This window comes from Rissa tridactyla, chromosome 7, assembly GCF_028500815.1.
Source record: "Rissa tridactyla isolate bRisTri1 chromosome 7, bRisTri1.patW.cur.20221130, whole genome shotgun sequence".
In the NCBI taxonomy this organism is placed as follows: Eukaryota; Metazoa; Chordata; class Aves; order Charadriiformes; family Laridae; genus Rissa; species Rissa tridactyla.
In genome coordinates this window covers 988,468-1,009,937 of record NC_071472.1, presented here as the reverse complement: position 1 = coordinate 1,009,937, position 21,470 = coordinate 988,468, and the positions used below count along the sequence as shown (strand labels likewise).

The 21,470-nt window shown below is 42.8% G+C and overlaps 1 protein-coding gene across 2 annotated transcripts in view; it reads left to right on the top strand.

The window, feature by feature from the left end:
* Positions 1 to 21,470, top strand: part of GPD2 (glycerol-3-phosphate dehydrogenase 2) — a 63,103-nt gene that overhangs the window by 16,934 nt on the left and 24,699 nt on the right. For both annotated transcript variants that reach the window (XM_054209244.1, XM_054209245.1), the window contains exons 3-6: positions 6,142 to 6,313; positions 9,478 to 9,602; positions 10,546 to 10,643; positions 11,687 to 11,850. In XM_054209244.1, the coding sequence (XP_054065219.1) occupies positions 6,142 to 6,313; positions 9,478 to 9,602; positions 10,546 to 10,643; positions 11,687 to 11,850 (559 nt within the window). The remainder of the gene's footprint in view (positions 1 to 6,141; positions 6,314 to 9,477; positions 9,603 to 10,545; positions 10,644 to 11,686; positions 11,851 to 21,470) is intronic.

Genomic DNA, 21,470 nt, shown 5'->3' with positions numbered 1-21,470 from the left:
ATCCTGGAATTAGGGGCACCCAGGTACAGAATAAAGACCTCGGATGGCTCAGAATCCTGAACACACAGTGTTGTTGATCTGTCTGTCTTTGTTTTCCACGTTCGCTCCACTGATATTTGAATTTTCTGTGAGATTTGGCTGTGCCGAGTAATTCCAAGGGAGAAGCTGAAGCATGGTGAAGTTCTGGCCTTTGAGAATGGATGGGAGGTCATTTGGATTTGTTAGTCGAGTGGTTTGTCTATTAAAAGGGACGAGTATTGGCAATTTCTGACGTTGAAACTTAAATTGTCCTTGCTGGGTTTGAGAGCCAAAGCCTGACTGTGAGGAGAACGGCGCCGTTAGCATGCTTAACCTTCTCTGTATGTAAACAGCTGTAAAGTGTTTACACCTTGGAAATAAAACGCTCCATTGATTCAGATCTGTCCTGGGTTTTAAGATTTTTATCCCAACTTATTTTTCTATACACATACACGTGTGCTGGCATTTTGGAGTACGTTTCTGCAACAGCAGTTGAGGCAGCGTAACCGGGGAATGTCTGACTAGGGATGGCACGTGCGGGCACAGGAGAGGCTCAGTAAATTGCCCTTGTTGTGTGTTGGTCTTTCTGACAACACACGGGTCCTGCTGAGCAAAGCGAGGAGGGGGACACAAGTTGACGTGACAGAGCTGTTCTTGAATTTAACTCATAAACTGATAGATGAATATTGTGCTTCTGTGTGTTTTATAGTAACCTGATCACTGGGATATTTACTGAATTAATAAGATGGGTTAGCTCAATGCTGTGTGTAAGGGAATGAGTAGGAATGACACTAATTCAGGCAAAAGCTCTTTCAGTAAACACACAGGAGTGGTTCTTTCATATTGAATAACCGTTACCCTTAAGGAGGCTGGTGAAGCTTCCTGTGCAGCCTGGCTGACTTAGGCTGCTGAGGGCAAGCGCAGGAGTCTGACGAGGAGGCTTTTGGTTAGATTAAAAAGGAAAAAACCCTTTTCTAGAGAAAAGGAGGCAATTGGGGAACTCTGCACGGCAGGTAGTGCAGAGATCCGAAGAAACTAGTCCCTCCTAAACTGTTTTGGGGTAAAGCAACTACGTATAGACTCTTAAATTTTTTTTCAATGCTATCACTGTAAATGAATTTCATCTTAAATACAGGAACTCTCAAATCCATGTATGCTACATAGACTACCAGTTACGAGCTCCTGAAAAGAATTGCATCTGAGATGAAGTTGGACCCCTCTGAGACAGAAAATACACAGGCTATGTATGTAATTGATTGATTTGGCCTCAAATATTCAGATACTTGAATGGCAAAGGTGATGCAGCCAGCCTTTGCTTCCTTGTAGATGCTGACTGAATTGCTGCATTCTTGCTTTTTGTGCCTTTATTTTAACACATTGAGCCAAGTGGGCTAGTACTAGATATGATGTGGGTGTTCTTTGATGTGCCAAGCTGGAGACCACTGATGATTTCTTTTACCCCCTTCCCTGTAATCATTAAGGGAAAAAGCAGTGCCTTGTTTTGGAGTTGCAAGAGATTGCTGTCGTTTCCTAAGCGCCCCAGGCGATCCTTCTCTCTTTCTGGTGTGTAAGTACAGTGTTGGTCAGTAGGAATTGCTCATCAAGGTGAATCCAATCGAGTATGATAATATGATAATGCATTGGGCCCTGCTTTTGGGTTTTCTTAATGACTTCCTGGTTTTTTGTTGTTGGTTTTTTTTTAAATGAATAAGGATGATGAATTTGACTCTGCAAACCTACCTGGAGATTTACATTAGCAAATTAACAAGAATGCTTGCTTATGGATTACTAGATCACTTTATAACTTGATGATTGAATTCAAACTGCCAAACTAAATTTCCTCTCGCTGAGAGTGTAATCAAAACCATTCAAGGAACTCTTGCCTGAGAAATTGTAGATATAAACAGCAATTGCTTATTTCAGTAAACACACTTGTTCACTGCCAAACTAATCACGTTATTGCAGATGGAATCCCTGTATGCAGCTTTTCTCCACTCTCGCATTTAATTGACAGCAAGATGAATCATATCTATATCAATTCCTAGTGCGCTAATCACTTTGCTTATATTTCAGTGCTAATCTCTATTCTCTTGCTATACCAGTGGCTATCTGCTCGGGACTCTGGTCTGTGTGCTACTGTAAGCCATTTGTTGTAAGTAATGTGTTTAAAAAAACAGAAAATATAGTCAAAACTAAATGATGCTAGTTCTTCTTGAACTCTGCATTTGGTTTTCTTGTATCCTCTTATTTTCCTGAAGTGAAGTTGTATCCTTTGAAAATAGCCCCTTGTTTTGCTGAAGAAGGCGTGTCTGGAAATGTAGTGCAAAACTGATCTTGAGATCAGGATTTTCACTTTTTTTAAAGTTTAAGCAAGCTGAGCATATGTAGCTGAACTCAATCAGCCAAAACGCATGCAAGACTAAGCCACGAGTGGTTTTGGTCTTTGCAATTTCCTCCTTGTCGCTGCTGTCCCCAAGGCACAGGGTGGTATTGAGGGAAGCAGGGACATGGGCACCAGCTGTGTGGCTGCGCTGGCTGTACGGGCACAGCAGTACGTGCTGGATGTGCCGGCGTGCCGAGGGAGGCCAGAGACCGTAACACTGGCTGTGCCACCCAGAACGCATAGGGGAGTGTTGTGGTTTGGGCTGGTCTGGCCACTGGAGCTCTGCAGAGCTGGTGGCTGTCAGAGAGGTCACAGCAAAGCCCTGCAGCAGCACAGGGGCCAGAGCGGCATCTCCACAGCCACCGAGCAGGAGGGATGGCAGGAGTGGGTGGATCCTCTCCCTCCTTGTGTACATTGCCCCCTGGAAAAACACCTTCTGGAACTGCATCAGTGTACCATACTGTAGGGATATAAAACTTTCTAACCATACGTTGGGGGATATAAAAATTCTCAGCACTGCTAGAGCTGAGTAGGCATGGGAGAGAGCGGAGCAAGAGGTAAAGTTTGGCCCAGGCTGCCCAGAGAGGTGTGGAGTCTCCTGCTCTGCAGAGATCCCAAACCTGCCTGGACGCGTTCCTGCCCGACGGCTCTGGGGGACCCTGCTCTGGCAGGGGCTGGGACCGGGTGACCTCCAGGGGTCCCTGCCGACCCCGGACGCTCTGGGATTCTGTGAAAAGTAGGTGGGAACATATGGAATTCATTGCTCAGAAGAATGACGTGGAAGTGCCAAAACTTTGTACTTCATGTCAGTATGTACACTGGTGAGAGCGAGGGGGGACTGTAATCGGGAGCCGGCTCCACTTTGACTCACCTCTCCGCTGTTCGTGAGTGTTTCCTCGGGCTCCTGGGCTGGCACGTGTATGTGTCTGAGGGCTGCGGTGGGTTTAAACAAGCTTTTAATTAGGAGACCATTCGTTACTGTGCATTTGTAGTCGGTGACTGAGTTGGTTGAGTGCTTGATGCGGCTGCTCGTGAGCCTGGAGAGAGCCCGGGCCCAGGCGCTTGCTGGGCTGGAGGTGACCACAGCAGCAGCCACAGGGACTGTGCTTGGGAAAAATCAGTGCTAATACTATAGCTTGAGTCACAATTTGCCAAACTTTGGTTATTTTAAATCGTAATTTTCACTTTATTTCTGGGAAGATAGAAATCCTTACTATAAAGTGAGGCACTCTTTCTCTAGTCCAACTTTCCTTATTGATTGAATTGTAACACACGTGCAATGAATGTCGTTGCTGCTATCCCCAGTAATTTGCATGAGCCACTTGCATTATAGTCAATATAATCCGTGACTACAGAATGAACTTGATCTGTATTTTTGAATATGTACGTCGTCTAGGTGTGGCTACCAGTTATTAGATTTTACCTTCAGTTGTATAGTAGTGTTAGGAACGTTGAGAAATAATGCATTTCAGTGGTAATACTGCTGAAGAATGGGCAAATAATTTCGAACAAAAATATTTAGGATGTACGCACCATATAATTGAGTTCAGCCTTCTTGTGCATGGCTGGATTGGCTGCTAATTTACAGTGGATGTATTGCAAGAATCACTTTTTCCTGTAACTCACACAGTCTGCTTACAGGGCTCTGTGACAGGCAGCGAATTGCTTGCTAAAGAGGAACTACAGACCTGCGCAGGTGAACAGACGGCGGCAAGCAACTGAGTTACCTTTTCTGAGTCGAGCTACGTTATTATGGCAGGTGTATATTCTCTCCCCGTTGCAAATGCTGGGAAAAGTGGCTGGAGTTCCTAAAACCTGGAGGTGGCTTATATTAGCGGAGAGCTTTTCCTAACGGCAGCGCTGTAGGAGCGTCTGCCCGGGGAGGTAACCCATGGGCTGAGCAGCGGTAAAGTGCCCAGGTGGGGTAAACGGGGCTTGAGAAGGGGTGTTTGCAGCCTGGGACTGGGCTCAGGAGCTATTTCTGTGGCAATTGTAATTCGCGGTTAACAGTGCAAGAAGCAATAAAGTTATTCCTAGAACTGAACAACTTGCCTAGTTCAGTTTATTCAAGGAATGTTTAGAAATAAAAACGAGAGCTTCCTTGCACATTGAAAGCAGTGGATGGAAAGAGATTAGACAAATAGATTATTTTAGATAATAGTAAGAAAGTAATATTTTGTGCTTTGTCACTTGAATTTGTATTAGTTTACTCTTTTCTGCTTAGATCTGGATTCAAGCTGGTTTACATCAGTTAAGTCTGCCATTTGGACTAAATGCTGGATCATGCTCAGACCTTAGACCGTAGGGTTTAAACAGGTTTTTTTCTTGTGTTGAAAATGTTTATAATTTTCAGGAAACTGAAAATGTTACTTTTAATTTCCTGTTTGTTTATTTTGACCCATTCTGAATCGGTCAGTTAGTTTTTCTGTCCTGGTCTGGGTAGTGTAGATGTTTACTTGTTTTCACGTACGTATTTCAAATCAGCAATGGTTAAAACAACTGACATCTACCTGGACTTGTGCAAAGCATTTGACGCTGTGGGAAACATGCTTCCTTCGGGTCTTAAAAAATAGTGGTGAGAGAAATTCACTGTCTAGTTTTGTGCAGAACGAGGGACAATGGTGAATGAGAAAAATCTGGGAGGAAAGGAGCTGGAACAAAAAGTGAAGCTGGAGCTGAAAGCGGAGAGAAAGCAAGCCTGACTTTTGTGCTCTTGCACCCTATTTAGCGGTCTGAATACCTGTGATGTCTGCCCACAGCCCATTGTATATAATATCAGTGTGATGAATATACACTGTAAAATAGTATATAAAAATAGTGTGATGAACCCACAGGGATGGCTCTCATAATATTATTATTATGAAGTATCTGACTGGTAATGGCATTTGGGGATTCCCAAGGTTTTCAGAATTCAGTTTAAATTAATCTTGACTGAAGAAAGCCTTCAGAAACTGGTTAGAACCTTAGAATTTAAACCATGGTCCATATGAGTTGGCCACGCAAGCACGTCAGCCTGTCTCACCATGGGCGCTAAATGGAGAGCAGCAGCGGCTCATGGAACGTCAGAGTACTGCAGAGATTCTCAAAGCCTTTCCAGTAAAATCTGAACTTGTCTGGAAACTGCCACACCAATAAGTTTTTTCACTTTGAAGAAAAGTTGTATTTTAGCATGCTATAGGATATTAATTGCTTTGCTTTTAAGACTTTTTAAAAAGATATGGAAATAGTGTTTCTTTGGTGGTTTAGTATACTCTATTTGACGGTAAACAACATCTTCTCATGAACCTGATCAAATTTGAGCTTAGATTAATGCCACTGTAAAAGTAATCAATTTTAAAATATTAAATGTACATTCATCTTTAAGTCCTTTGCTTTGATGGATTTTTTTGGTAGAGAGTTGAGAGCTGAACCATGTGTCTGTTTATTAAAATACCTCCCGCGCATCCTGTAACATTTGTCATAGCCAAAAACTATTCCTAGAAATAATTAATATAGGTGGCAGCACTTGAGTACAGCATTATATTGAAGTAGGCAAGATGACGTAAATGCGTGCTAACACTTTATTGGTTTAGTACTGTTTGTTGCTCCATAATGTTTTAATACAATACTATTATTAAATGTAGGTAAAGTGACTGGGAATATTTGAGTTTACCTTTATGGTTGTAGAAGATGCTGTGATTTTGGCGTGTGTGTATACGCAATAAATACAGATCGTCGTGTGTTGCTTTTAATCTTTGTAGGGTACCTTTGTGCATGCTCAAGCTGCAGAAGCTGTGACTGTTCCAATAAAGAACGATTTCCCCACAAGAGAACAACAAATTCTGGCACTGAAAACCACAAGTGAATTTGATGTCCTTGTTATAGGCGGAGGAGCAACAGGATGTGGCTGTGCTTTAGACGCAGTCACTAGAGGTAAGGCTTGGAAGTTTAATTGCATTCTTATTCTTAGATTACGTGGTTTATAATGAATGTATCCGACTGGCTTTTCAAAAGTACTTGAAGATGGAGAAGGTGTACTCTGAATGCCTGGTTATAAAACTGTTCCCAGATGCTAAAATGAACTTGAAGAAAAAAATGTCATTGCATTTTGTTGTTTCAGCGGAGTCTTCCTTGTCTAGGTGCTTGTATGCAGTTGTCTGCCATAAAGTTCTTGCCGGATGCTCTTGGATGGACTTCTTGTTCTCTGTTGCTCCTTCCTTAGCGCGTTTGTCTGTAGTCCCATTTCGCTTGTTTGTACAGGAGAATATCAGCAGCAAAGAGAAGACAAGGTTTGTGCAGCACTTCTAGCGACTGTTTTGAAAGGGCCAAGCCTGAGTTCCAGATGAGGCACAGTGGCTCTCCAGCTCCTGCTTGTTAGAGCCCGAGATGTCTACAGCTTCTGCTAGCGCATTGTGGCTGCGTAGTGTAGTGCAGGGTTGGAGAAGTCTGTCTGGATTTTCAATGAAAGGTACGAGCACCGTCCAGTCTGAAGGTACATATGGTAGATCTGTGCTTCCATTTCCCCTCTTTTGGGGCATTGCCTCTGTAACTGGTTTAAGAAGCCCCCAGAAGCAGCAGAATTGATGTTAACTTTGTGCGTAGCCTTGACTTCTGGAAAGCTCGAGGTAAAATGAGTTTAAGCTAATGCTTTTTACCTGACTTCTGCAGGAGGAGGAGAGTGTGTGCAGTGAGAGAGTTGTTGCCCAGTAGATGTGCAAATGTTGCCCAATAGCTCGAGCAGTTGGTCACACATATGAAAAACTGTTCAGGGGGTGGAAAAGCAGGACGCTAATGCCCACCCTGTGTCATCCGCCTCACGCGGTAACTTTGAAATTGGCCAGCAGGTTGTAATCAAATTTGACAGTGCTCAAAGAGAATAAGTCATGTTACAGGTTTAATGAAAAATAGATCTTCCGATACAGAGATGAGAGTGCAGGGGTGCTGTTCCTGCGGAGAGGCTGTAGCATCAACTCCTGTTCTATTAAAATACCATCCTTTTATCCAAAAAGCTACGTAAAAGATTTGTGAGAAAAACTTGTCTTAGAATGTGTTCTCTCCGTTGTTATTTTCAGTACGATCAGCCCATGAGAGAAAGAACCAACTTTCCTTACTTTTTGTGTTTTTAGACCTTGTGTCTGGCTTTGGAACTAAAAGGGAACAAAAAATAATGTAGAACATAGTAGATAGCCATAAAATTCTTCAGGTTCTTTAACCTCTAGATATACCTCACAAATAAGAGGCAAAACCAGACTCCAGGAGTGTCTTGTAGCTTCACTTGGAAAATACTTGTCCAGGAGGTGTGATAATTGTGAAGTAGATAAAGCAGCAAGGTCTGTACCATTGGTAGATACACACAAGCTCAAATCTGGTTATTTATTTTTCTCATGTATTATTAAAGGTAACGTGGGGTCTTTGCACTTCTCCCTCTGCTGTATTGTGGTAGAATATGCAGCTGTAAAGCATACAGAAATGATTATAGGTAATCTATGTTTATCCTTTTACTAGATATTCTATCAGTAGATTTCTGAAGTGTGAAATATTCCTAGGCATTTCGTTAATGAATTGTGTATTGTTGCTGTTCATTCATGGAACTTGCTCTTTTATTATGTTTGCTTCGCTTAACAACAAATTTTGCTTTTCATGTGTTTGATATATCTTTGCCAAATTATTTCTGATTGTATCCATTAATCTTCAGTCACATTTGACAAAAATAAATTACTCTGATCTTTGAAAGTTACCAGTAATAATTAGATAAGGACGTAAAAGTTTTGGGAGACCAATAGATGTTAAACTGTATTTTCACCAACCAGTAACATAAAGCACCCCTCAAAGAGGGCGAAGGAAAGACCCAAGGGATAACTTCTAACGCAGATGATGCTCTTCTTGGGTATGTGTCGTCATGTCGTTGCTGTTGGGTTTGGTAGCAACGTCGCTGAATGTAATGCACCTTGTGCCTTGCCTGCCGAACTGTGAAATTCTGCTGCTGTTGGAGGGGGTCTGCCATGGTAACTTCTGTAACACAGACTGTCCTTGCAAATGCCTTTTGTAAGTGAAGGATTGCCACGTACTCGGCCTGTGGTGCCTGCCTTGGTTGGCTTTACCGCTGCTGGACGTTGGAGTCAGTGGTGGTCGTCCTGTAGGTATGTGCCAAAGAATGCGGCCAGGCTGTTGCCTGCATCTCATCATTAAAAGGCATCTGTTAATCATCTGTTTCCTGCAGCTCTTCCTGTCACCTAACTTTCATCACATAACCCGATGTTAGTCTCCTTCAGGAAGAAGGGATGCAGTGCACACAGCGTTGGGGAATATGGTTTCCTAGCCACCTCAGCGTGAACCTGTGTGCCTTCGGCCACGGCAGGCTTTTTCCTGGCCTTCAGGGGCACTGGGAACACAACTCGTGCAACAAACCTGCCAGCCGCATTGCAAGGGTTTGTTAGAAAGCACTTTGTGTTCTGGACTTGGGTGACCATCAGCGAGCCATGTGGTTATCCCTTCCTTGCGCTGGTCAAACTGTCAGGGAACGTGTGTGCGTAAGCGATTTTCTGAAATCATTAGTAATGTCTCGTAACTAACGCTGCGTGTGCGGGTCACGTTCTCTGGGGAGCTCCGTCTGAGCGGTGAGCCTGCCCACGGCTGGCCCTCCCCTGCCTATGGGCCCCTCTTAGACAAACGGTAAGTGAGCAGAGAAGGATGCCGGGTGTCTGCCGCTCTGCTGTGCGCTCTGAATTGTTAGTGTTGCTAGAGCGCTCCGCTGCAAAGAGTTAAAAGTATTCATGGAAATACTTTGTTCCTGCCATGAATATGAACTATAATTTGCTTGGGGGAGCATGGCCCCTATAATGTACTGTAATGCCTTTCTATTGTGAAATATCCAGGTTTTAATGTGCTTCTGTTTAAGTTCTGTTTCGACTTTTCCCTTAGGAAGGAGGCTAAAATTTTTCATTACAATATAGACAGTGCACTACTCTTTGAATACAAATTTATCCATGTACGGAGTAATTTTTCTTGTGATTGTCTCTACCCTAGAGAAGTGTCTTTAATGAATTACATACAAATTGTGTAATTTAAGAAGTTAATTTGGTTTTCTGGTAACACAGGACTAAAAACAGCCCTTCTAGAAAGAGATGATTTCTCATCAGGGACCAGCAGCAGGAGTACTAAATTGATCCATGGTGGAGTGAGATATCTTCAGAAGGCCATCATGAAGTTGGATTTTGAGCAGGTAATTGTTTATGCTGGTTGTTAAGCAAAAATTGCTAGTAGACACTTCCCCTATCCCAATTATATCCTAGTCTCCTTTTTATTTTTTCAGTATTTGACTGTTGCATTCCACAGCTGCTGTACATAGAACACGTCTTCTCCAGTTGAGCTTTCCAGACTAGGGGAATCACTGCTGCTGTATTTTGGGGAAGAAACGCAGGGACGGGGTTGACTGCAGAATAAAAAGACCTTGCCTGTCATGGTCAGAATCTAGGGGAGTGAGCGGTTGTCCTGTTTATTTAGGAATGGGAAAAAAAAATATGGTAAATGAGTGACTATATATAAACGCTTTTATGTATTCTTGTGTTGGTGGAAGCGTGATATTCTTGTTTTGAGAAATTGATTTGTCTTCTCATTGAAACCTCTCTAAGTTAAAGTATGTTTTAATGGTTATAATACTGCTACGGAATGGTGACTTCTCAGGGAAAAATACATGAAACATGCAGTTAACTAGCTATAGAAGTCAGCCTTCTTTTTTTGCCAAAGAACAACTTCATATTGATTCATATTGATTGATTTGGAGAAGAACACTTCTGCATTTGCAAGTCGGAGCGAGTATGGTTTTTAATTGTGGGAATGGGCACAGAAGCTGTGCTGTGGAATGAGTTGTAACCCTCTGTAAGTGCCTCCTGCCCATCGGAGTAACACGGCTTGTTGCGTTTCACGTTCAAATGAAAAATTATTCAACTGACCTGCTGAGACACCAAAATGAAACTAGTGAAACTTATTTTCTTGGTAAATGTTTTTCTTAACATTTGAATTTTTCAGCAAATCTCAGTGTGTTTTTGAAAGTACAGTAAAAATTATGCAAGGTATTTGCTTTGATAAACAGTTTCTTATTCAATGTTGCACATGGAGACAAAAGTGAGTTAGGTGGGATTCACGTGTACACTTCTGTTTTTCAGTACAAGATGGTGAAAGAAGCACTTGAGGAGCGTGCAAATCTGCTTGAAATTGCTCCTCACCTCTCAGCTCCTTTGCCAATAATGCTGCCTGTTTACAAGTAAGCTCTGCTGTAATCTCTCTCCTTTACCACTGCTTTTGACGAGCAAGCTGTTTCCCTGGAGAAGTTTCCAGGTGCCTCTTCCCCAGCATGTCTTTAAACCTGTCACAAACGTTGTCCTCCAGGAGGCGAGATGTTGCCGTACTGTAGAAGCATGGAATTCTGTCACGGCACCAAGCGGCATCATTGCTGTCGGGGAGCACAGCTTGGGCTTCCACTGCTCACTGTGTTCCTACCACCCCAGCAGTAGGGAGGAGGGGGGCCTGCAGCTGGAATGAGCTCCCGTTCCCAGGGTGTTATTTGCTGTTGTTTCCAGGCCATCCTTGTCTTCAACACATGCCATCAGCGTTCTTAGCGATGTGCTGCTCAGTCCTTCCAGCCAGCAGGGTTGAGCGCGGGAGTTCGTGCGCTTGCCTTCCACAGGACGGGACAGTGTGGTGCTGAGAGAACAGTTTGCTCCTCCTGGGAGAAAGGCTTTGAGTGATTTGGGTTAGGTTTTTAGGTCTGTGAGAACAGTCCCTCGCTGCAACAGGCTACTTGGAGCAGTGAGCTTTTGCTGAATGATCTTTGTTCCTGTCTTAGTAGAAGGGGGGTGTAATAGCTGGAGCTCCTGTAGGTCAACGGTTGGCTGCATTTATTTGGTCTTGTTTGTGCAGGAGCCATTAGCCGAGGTGTGCTTTGAGGAACCCTTCCAGCCTGCACATGCCACCTGGTTCTTCCTCAACACATAGCTTTAATATCTCACCTCACACTGAAGTACAAAAAGCCAGTTTATGATCTTCATTCTATATAAATAAAGCCTTGAATCTGCTTGAGTAACTGCAGTGAGTAGATCAGTTGAAAACAGTAATGAACAATATGTAAGTTCTGGCATATTTACATTATATTGTGATACCATGAACTGGTATGATGGTACAAAGCAAAACTGGTGTAATACAAGATGCTGTGTTACTTAACGTGTTCTGTACTTCAATAACAGTGTGTGCGTGTGCTTTTAAATTGTTTTTATTTCACTTCATGGGGAATTACTTTTTTTCCTGCAGATGGTGGCAGTTGCCATACTACTGGTTTGGAATAAAACTATATGACATGGTGGCTGGAAGTCAATGCCTGAAAAGTAGTTATGTCCTCAGCAAGTCGAGAGCCTTGGAGCTCTTTCCAATGCTACGCAAAGACGAGCTGGTTGGAGCGATTGTCTATTATGACGGTACGTTGCCTTTCTGTGCTTTGGGCTGCGTTTTGAGGCGGGGGGAACAGAAGTATGCAACCGTAGATCACGTACCTTAACTTTCTAAAGGGAAGAATGACAACTTGAAGGAGTCAACATGCATCTTAAGCGTTAATTTGGTAGATAAATTATGTTTTTCACAACAGTAACTTACTGGATGAAGGAGAGAATATATCAGCTTTCTTGGCTCGTAGGTGTAGTGATAGGTGGAAGCATTCTGGTGTTCTGGGGATTCTCTACAGCTTCCCACCTGCGCGTGGTTTTGCTGCGCGCTTCTCAGGCTGAACATTTTCTCTGAGGTATCATGAGTCAAGAAAGTGGGATCATTCCAGTAACGTTAAATGGTTTGCTGTTGCACTGTCAGCGTGCAAATAACTTCAGACCTGTCTAGATGACCCGGCTTCTGGTTGTGGTTCTTGCACTGGGTTGGATGAGGCCTGGATCAATTACTTTTTATATCGCCAATAAAATTGGTTGCTCTGCAAAGACAGCGTTCATTGTCGTTATAATCAAATACCAGAGATTGCTGTAAGACATGGTTACTGTTAAAACCCCTTTAAACAAAGGGTTATAAATTCATGAGAGGAAAAATGCCTCCAGCTCAAGTTATTGAATCTGTTGTATCAGCTAGTTCTGTTTGCGTATAGCGCACAAAATCAGTGTCTGAGGGGGAGAAAGCAAAGGTGCTTTCTGCAAGTCTTTTGACATTCATTCAAAATAGAATGATGATTTAATAGAACTCGCTGCCGTCGGAAGCGTTCTTGTCTATTCCCGTTTGGAAGGAGGATCACTCTTGTTTGGAATGTAAGAGTGGGTCAGCCTTTCTGCCTTGTTCGGTGGATCACGCCAAGTCCCTCGCACTGCTGGGTAGCAGGAGGTGCTGCCAAGGGTCTTTTAAGCAGTGCATTTCTTACCACTGTCTCTGTCCCTTCAGTCTCTACAGATATGCAAGGCAACCTGAAACAAAACTGGTGAAGGTGTAGCTGGCTTATTTGACAAGTGACTACCTAGAAACTTTGTTTGTCTGGGGTATTAGCGTTTGTGTTGATGTGCAGGTGTCTTGAGCTTTGTCCAAGCTGCTGTGTCTCAGTACTTTTCAGCATCATGCAGGACACATCCCCACATTGTCAGTATTTAAAAAATGCTGAACTTGTACAAATTCTAAATGCTGGCAAGTTCACTGCTGAAGTTTGAGTACCAGGATATACCAGAATTGCTCTCTTGATGCACTTGGTTATCTTGGCATATCTAGAAGATGGAATATTTTTTCTTTGCATCGGTCTTCGGCACTGTTTCACGATGTGTTTTCAGTGAGACTGGTATTCCCCCTTCTCCAGTCCTCTTCCACTTCACTTCCAAGACAGAGAGTTTCTGTCTTGGCAAAACTTTCTTGGTAATGGGGCCTACTAGCTAATATCAAAATGTCAAATGTGTTCAGGATAGGGCAAAAAACCATAGATTCGTTGCAGGCTTGAAGGAGCCTCCAAAGAATAAGTAGCTTAAATACTGATTTACCTCAGTAGTGGTACAGTTCTAGTTAGTTTTTACCTGAAGATGTAGTTTCTGACCTTTTGGCAGCCAGAAAGGTCTTCACACAAAATTGATTATTTTTGTAGGTAGTTCTTTTCCCTTTTTAGAACTGCATTTAGACTATTCATTGGCTTATCAATAGGGGCTTTTGACCGGGAAGAAATAGGAGGGACTCTCGAAACACACTGGACTCGGATAGTATTTATGAGGCTTCTGGCAAAAGCACATGTTGATAGTTGCAAGTTGTCTCGTACAGACGCCAGCAGAATTAAAAAGCCCAAATGAATATATTTGTGCAAGAATATATACATGTAGGTTCTTATTTGGGAGTAGGGTGAGACTTAAGTAAAAATTAAGTCACTTCTTTATCTCTGATGGAAACTGCATCTTTTCTACCTTACTTTTAAGGTCTAGAGGAGATAAGAGGTTGTTTGGAAGCAAAACTTTTTATGGCATTATGTGGAATTTTTTGTATACTGTAACAAGAGCTGCTGTAAATAGCATACATAGAAGTAATTCAGACTTATTTTTTCATTATCATAAGCTATCCCTTAAAACAGTCTAAGGGATCCCAGGAGCATGCAAGAACAACGAAGTGGTTCTCTTAACTGTAATTACACTTCTCATAAGAGCACTATAACTTGAAATCTATTTATAATCTATTGACGTTTTTTCTGATTAAATAGAGAGTTTGGATGTATCATAGCTATTTAGTACTCCAGCATTCTGAAGATACACATTTACAAGGTAGCCTTAAAATTTAGTCTTCAAGCTTCTTGGACAAATAATTGTTTTAAACAGTGTTGCAATAAATAAAAGTACAGCTCCAAGATACGGTGTGGTCTTCTAGCGGCAAACACCTGCGCAGCAATGGCGTGCCCAGCTCGGGGTGACGGAGAGCTGTCTCTGCCGGTTTTGTTGCCATCCCAGGCAGTAAGAGACAATCACGCACTCTGCAGATTGGAAACAACGAAGTGTAAAATGGAAAAGAGAAGAGAAGGAAATGCACAGAATGTCGAAGAACAGTTTACTGGAGAAGGAGGACTGAGTAATCCCTGGGTTTATCCCTACGAGTTTGACACAACCAGGCAGACAGCAGCTCTCCGTCAGAGGAGCAGCTGAGTGCGAGCAGGGCACAGACTCATTTGGTGACAAATATCAAAAATAGACTGAAGTTTTGCTGCCAGTGAAACTACTTGTTCATGCTAGTATATCTGGCCTTATTTTGCTTTTCTTATAAGACTACAGCTTAGTTATCCACGTTTTTATGCAGAATTTAAAGAAATGGTGTTTTGCAGTGGAAAAATGAAACACACTCACAAGGCTCCACCAAACCTCAGTTTCCTAGAAGAATAAAGTGGTTCTGAAGGACTAAAGTATCAAATGTGTGAGTTCATGACGTACATTTGGCTGCTTTGAGGCTGCACCTAATCCAGAATAAAAACTTGCCAACTGCAATATTAAATCAATTCTTAATGTGCCAGGTTCCAGAATTAAAATACTGTCTGTAGTGGCTCCTGGAGGTCAGCCTGTGGCCCATGGTGTAGGTGGGCTCATGCTGTGTTGTAACGCATTAATTATTTTATCATGATCCATTAACCTGTGTTCCGTCCACAGGAAATTTGTTTTAAGTCCCAATGTTTCAGCAAGCACACTTCAGATCTTGTAAATTATTATACTTGAATTTTAATGATATACTTTCATGCCCTAAATCCGGAGGAATGGAGGACAAAAGGGAAAGGGAATTGAACTTAAAGTAGACAAGGGGATGATAAGGTTGAATTAAACTCCTTTTAGTTCTTTCTGAAGGATTAGTCATAAAACAGAGCATTAAATAATGGCGGAAAATATGTATATATGTCTTAAACTAGGTCATATCTTTATCTTCTCTGTCCATCCCTTCTCTGTCTTCCCTAAGTAATGAATAAATAAATTGGCCTTTTGAGAGTGGCCTTACTTAACTGATTGTATGTGTACAATTGAAGGTAGTTTTATCTTGTTTTCCTGCTTGTCTCTCTCACTTTCTGTGTATCTGTAGTTGGTAATAGCACCTGCCAGCCGCATCTCGCTGTTCGGCATGTGTGTCACCACCACCAAAGGCAAGAAGTAAAACATTCATTATGTAGGTTACTTTTTTATTTGATAAAGCCACCTGTCCAGTTATGACTTACTGGTGGCAATGTTCTTTTGCAAAGGAAAGATCGGGAATGCTCTTTGTTTTGTTTTGTAATTGTTGATCAAACTAGTGGCACGTCAAATAATCCATTATTCATGAATGTGTTGTGTTCTGAAATGTTGCTGTGGTCGTCTTAATTACATTTTTTAAATTGTTTATACAGGCAAAAAAAAATGGTACATTATAAATGTTGGAAGTACCAGCACCAGCAAATCACAGACTTTCCCAGAGGCTATTCTTGCTCTGTCTCAGCATCAGGAAACTAAAGCATATGTTGGATGTTAGCCTGGGTGTACACAATGTGTCCTATTTATTCAAGGTTTTCTTTGAAGCCACAACTTACAAGTTTGTTTCTTAGGGGTACATGTCAGACTTCATTTAGCATTCCTTGGTATTAGGATACTCCTGAATAGCAAAAAGGCAACATTTTGGGGGAAGAACGTGGCTGCTATCTGAGCAGTGATCTGTCAGTTCCACTTACGTAGCCGAAGGAAGAGTGGAGAAGAGGCACTGTGGAGACGCTGGGCTGAGAGCTCAACATCATCGGCAGAATTATTTTACAGCACTTTAAATGGAAGAATTAATCTCCATTTAAATTATACATAGTTCATTATGTTAAGAACTAGGAAAAACACTAAAGCAGAGATCCGACTGGCCAGAATATTTCAATTTAAAGTGTTTAGAAATTCGAAGCGGCACAATTCTTTTTAAGATGCATTCTTTTTCTATCTCTAGGTGCTTGCAGACTTTTTTGTTAACATATTTTGCCTTGCCAGATGAGCCTTTAGGTGCGTAGGGAAAATTTGTCTTCTGGAATCAGTCATTAAGATTTTAGGGCTTTGTTGACCCTGCTCTTTGAATTTACTGCTATTTCCTGAAAGCAGGAATTAACATACACTACTTCTGTGACTGTTTTGCCACACCAAGGTATTTGATTGTTCAATGTCTTGTTCTACAAATTTCCAGCATCCTTGCTGCGATGTCAGTATTGTTCTTTATTTTTGCATTCTCAGTATTTTTGTATATATTCTCTCTTGGAATATTTAATATGGAGGTTATTTAAAGGTAGAAAGAGAAGCCTTGGCAGAGGATTTAGCTTTCCGTGTTTACAGCAAACCCCATGAGAAATCCTTCCCAGGCACACATGCACACACACACAAAAATCAATGCAAAAGAGTAGGGCATTCATTAAGCTGTCAAAAATGGAATAAATGCTTTTTTTTTTTATTTAGGCTCTTGTAGCTATTTTTCCTAGTCTTTGAGTGTGTCTTGAATTATGAAATGTTATAGCTTTATAATTCATATTTGACAAATTAATATTTGGAGAATGTTGAGCTGTAATAGGGGTATTACCCTATTACAGATGCAGACAACTGTATGACTTTTTTTTTTTTTTTCCTTCCTTCCCTGGATATAAAAACTCTTTGACAGTTTGTCACTAAAGAGACTTTCTATAGGTGAAATACACGGCTAACCATATTTCTTGCTATTTCAAAACCGAAGGTGGATGAACGAGGGAAGCCTTGCAGGCACACTAACTGTGGGTATAACCTGGAAAATACTGTGCGTGTTCTCTGCATCCCGGCGCTTTCAAATGCGTTTTGTCCCATGTTCTGTGTAATAGAGTTGTGTCTGAAATCCTGCAGAAAATGGGCAGCCTGCTAGGAGAGGGCTTGGAAAGGCGACTCTGGCTGCCTCTAGTGGAATGCCCGTAAAATGAAATGCGAGTCTCCGCCTGAACCTACAGAAGCGACGGCGTTTTTCCGTGCCGGCATTAGTACAAACACTAGTGGGGATGGGTTCTAAACGGTGCTTCCCGTCCTCGGATGAGATCCACGGGCTCTGTGCTTGCTTGGAGTGCTGCTCCACGCACGGCGGCCGCAGTCACGCCGAGCTCTATCCCTCAGAGCCCTTTTATCGTTTTCAAAAGGGATAAAATCAATCGCCTAAAATGGCTTGCATCTTTAACCCAGTTTTGCCTCTGTCAAAGGGTGCAGCCGCACGAGCGTCCCTGCAGGAGCAGCCGCTTGCCCCCAACAAAAGGCACCGAGCATCCCAGCGCTGCTCTTCCCTTTGCTGGAGGCGTCCTTCCCAAAAGCATGCGGATGATAACTGCGGCTCCTGCTGTACCTGTAACAATTTAATTGTGTAAGTCAGCCCAGTCAAGCATCCCCAGCTCATGACTGGGAGACATGAAATTCATTGTCATTATTGTCCCTGTCATTTTGGATCATTATATCCTGCTGCAGAATTTTCCTCACTCCAGTGCTTTCTTACCTCCAGGAAGCGGGGATTATGGCTGAGGTTGGGGTGGGGGCAGGACTGTGAACTACATTTACCTCAGGGGAGCCGCAGATTAAATTGGCTTTGCTCTCTGACTTGCTGGATTCGTCTGTTTGTACGCTGTGGGTTTAAGGTTGGAAATGATGAATATTCTAGTGAATTCTGTGCCTCTCGCTTTTCCTTTTTTAATGCTCGTATAAGCAACGGATGGTTTTTGTGTCCCTTAAGAAGTGAATGGGGAATAATTCTTCAGATCATGTTACCTAAAAGATTTAAGATTATTCCTGAGCAAAACGACATTATTTGCACGTTGTGCCACAAACATCTGAGCGTTCCCCAGTGTGTCGTGGCTTTTAGGGGAAAGACTCCATCGAAGCATGTAACTCCGCTGTAATTTATATGTGTGCGTTTTATGTGAACTTAATAGTGGGTCATTAGTTAATATGTACACTGTTCTGTATTGTAGGTATGTTGAGGGAAAACGGATTAGGGGATGTCCGTATACCTTACTGCTCCTTCCCCTGCTCCGCTGGCTGTCCCCATGTCTGGGGGCATACGGGGCCAGAGGGGCCCTGATCCCAGGAAGGGCTGGAGAGGTGCACCTTGCTCATCTTCCTCACCGCACTCCTCCTCTCCCAGCAGCAGAGTTCACCTCACCCAGCACCTCCTGCCCCATTTTGGTAGCCGTTCGTGTGCTGGGTTTCTTTATGTTCAGGGGAGAATTGTCAGTTAAAATGCTGCTGCTTGGCTTCTCCGTGGGATGGGGTGGATAGCACACACGCCATCCAGTAGCTGCCAAACCCATCACTGCTTCATCCAGGCTTCAAAATAGCTACTGCAGTGGGCAAAGCAGGGTTTGCCCCAGATTGAAGCCGTTAGTGTGAGCACTGGGAGGACTCCTGTGGGGACAGGCTGAGAGAGCTGGGGGGGTTCAGCCTGGAGAAGAGAAGGCTCCGCGGAGACCTTCCAGGCCCTCAAGGGGCTCCAGGAAAGCTGGGGAGGGACTCTGGAGCAGGGAGGGGAGCCATGGGACGAGGGGGAAGGGTTTTCCACTGACAGAGGGGAGATTGAGATGAGACGTGAGGCAGAAATTGTTTGCTGTGAGGGCGGTGAGCCCCTGGCCCCGGTTGCCCAGAGAAGCTGTGGCTGCCCCATCCCTGGAGGGGTTCAAGGCCAGGTTGGCCGGGGCTTGGAGCAACCTGGGCTGGTGGGAGGTGTCCCTGCCCAGGGCAGGGGGTGCCACTGGGTGGGCTTTAAGGTCCCTTCCAACCCAAACCATTTTAGGATCCTATGACTCTGTGACTGGTCGGCTCTCGTGCCAGGTGGGTCCGCAATAAGCCATATTGACACCGGCACGTTCCTTGCTGGCATGGCTGCAGCAGACCTGCTGTGACAGTTGTTCCTGGTGACATTTTAGCGCGGTTTCCATAAACTGACAGTGACAATGTTTAGTTTCATTTTAACACTGTGCTTTTACTTACACTGACATTGCGATATGATTGTAGTGACAAGTTGAAGGCTGATACAAAAGAAGTGGGAAACAACATAATTATAAAGCAGTAGCACAGAACAATAATTCTAAATTTTGTCTCTCACTTGATGTGCTGGGATATTGTGGCTAATTTTTGTATGTTGATACCTTATTTTCAATAGGAATTTTAGCTTCTGTACTGTAACTTGGCAGTAGACTTGATTAGACAAGACATTCTTGGGGTATTGTGATATGTATTTTTTTAAAAAAGCTTTTATGGGCTTCCTGTCTCTTGCGTATGTTATTCATTTGTTTATAACTCTGTACATAAGTTGGAATGTATTGTACTTTAATTTCCTAATCTTCATTGCGATCTTGTTCGTTTTCGTCCATACACGTAGTTTGTTTGGTCACAGGTTCCTCCATTCCTTTAATCTTCCCTTATGAAAACAATCTTGAACTTCTGAAGTTCCCTAAGCTTGTCTTGTGAAAGGATGGTTCCGTCGCATCTCGGGTGGTCTCTGCAGCGCGCTCTCCCTGGCTGTGCTCAGCTCTGGTAAATGCAGCTGTTACAGGTAAATGGGCATTAGACCTTCCAGACCCTTGAGCAGCACAGCCTGAAAGTCGGACGTTGATGGTTTCCTCTTCGCCTCCATCGCTCGCAGGAAGAGAGAAGTTTATTTCTTGGGGTCTGAGCTGGTGCTTAATGGAGGAAGCAAGAAATTCTTTAAAATGACTCCTGCTGGATTATTTAAATTCAATGTCTCAAATCTGAGTTTGGATCTGTTAGAATAAATTTACCTGGCCACACTCAAGGCTTTCCTTTCCATTAAAGCTCCTACAGAGTGAGGACTGAAAACAACTACATCTCAGGGCAGATCTTAAAGGACTGAAATATGTGGGGGGGTGGTTTTTTCCAGTGCAAAGTGCATATTTAGATGTGTATCATTCCTGCCACCTGGTTGGGCCGTATTTCAGCAGCCCAGACACCGCAGTGGAAAGCAGAATTCAAGTGATAGATGGTTTGTATGAGAAGTATTAACAGCCGGGTGTGATATTGCTGTGTTGTTAGATGTGGGTGTGATGGAACCGATCTAACTGAGTCAGAGCGCGCTTCCCTCTGCAGCAGTCCAAGAACAAATGCGTGCGTGCTACGCATCCTAGAAAGTCTGTTCGTTTTCAGCAAATTTCTGACTTAAGTTTTATGTGATTCAGAGAGCAAGAAATAGTTCAGGTCTGAGGGCATTTGTAATGACTCGTGACTCAGGAGTCAAATTTGTTGTTTACCTCTGAACTCGTTCTACTGATGTTTGGGGAAAAGAAGTTGCTGAGCTCTTTCTCCACAAAGTCTGGAACAATTTTGAGTCACACCAGCTGATTCATAATGCCTAAGCTTGGATATAACTGATTTCCGTATGTGCAACAGATGTTGAGTTCCTGTTTTAATGCTTGTAATAAAACTGTTCATGCAATTAAGCACTTATTTAAAAATTAGAAGATGCAGGTAGTCCTGGTAACTTAGTTATGTGTAGGGATGTATAATTGTCACTCGTCAGCCTTAAATTTGGTAAGGTTTTGGTACAGTTTGTATATACACACCAAGAAAACTTTCATGCACGTGAAATTATTTGATTTCTCGCATTGCTTTTCTTTACTATGTGCATGCAATTAGCTTATGCAAGGCTGTTGTAAGCATGTAACACAGGTTCAGTAATATATTTTTAAAATAACTTTTAGAATCTCAGTGCTTTTGGATGCCATTGTTGTGGTGATGCAGCAATATCCCCATCTTGGTGCTGGGTGGTAGGTGTGGGGCATGTTCCAAATCCAAGGGGCTGCTCCTGACTTGCAGTTAAGCCTTCTCGTTAAATAAGTGGAGCTCACTGGTATCGGATGGGTAACATACAAGCAAGAGGTTCATTTGCAAGTATTTACTTTGCCTTTATCCCCTCAGCTTTTAAAAAGAAAACACCCCCCTCCCTACTTATTTGTCTGGCTGCATTATGTAGGGATCTACAATTGTGGCCTAGTTGTCTCATGCAAATATTCCTTTTAATGTATTTTTCCTATCAAAGGAGGCCTGGTAGGTGGGTCTTTGGAAAGATCTGGTGTTTTGGGAAAGTTCATTAAGACTGTCCT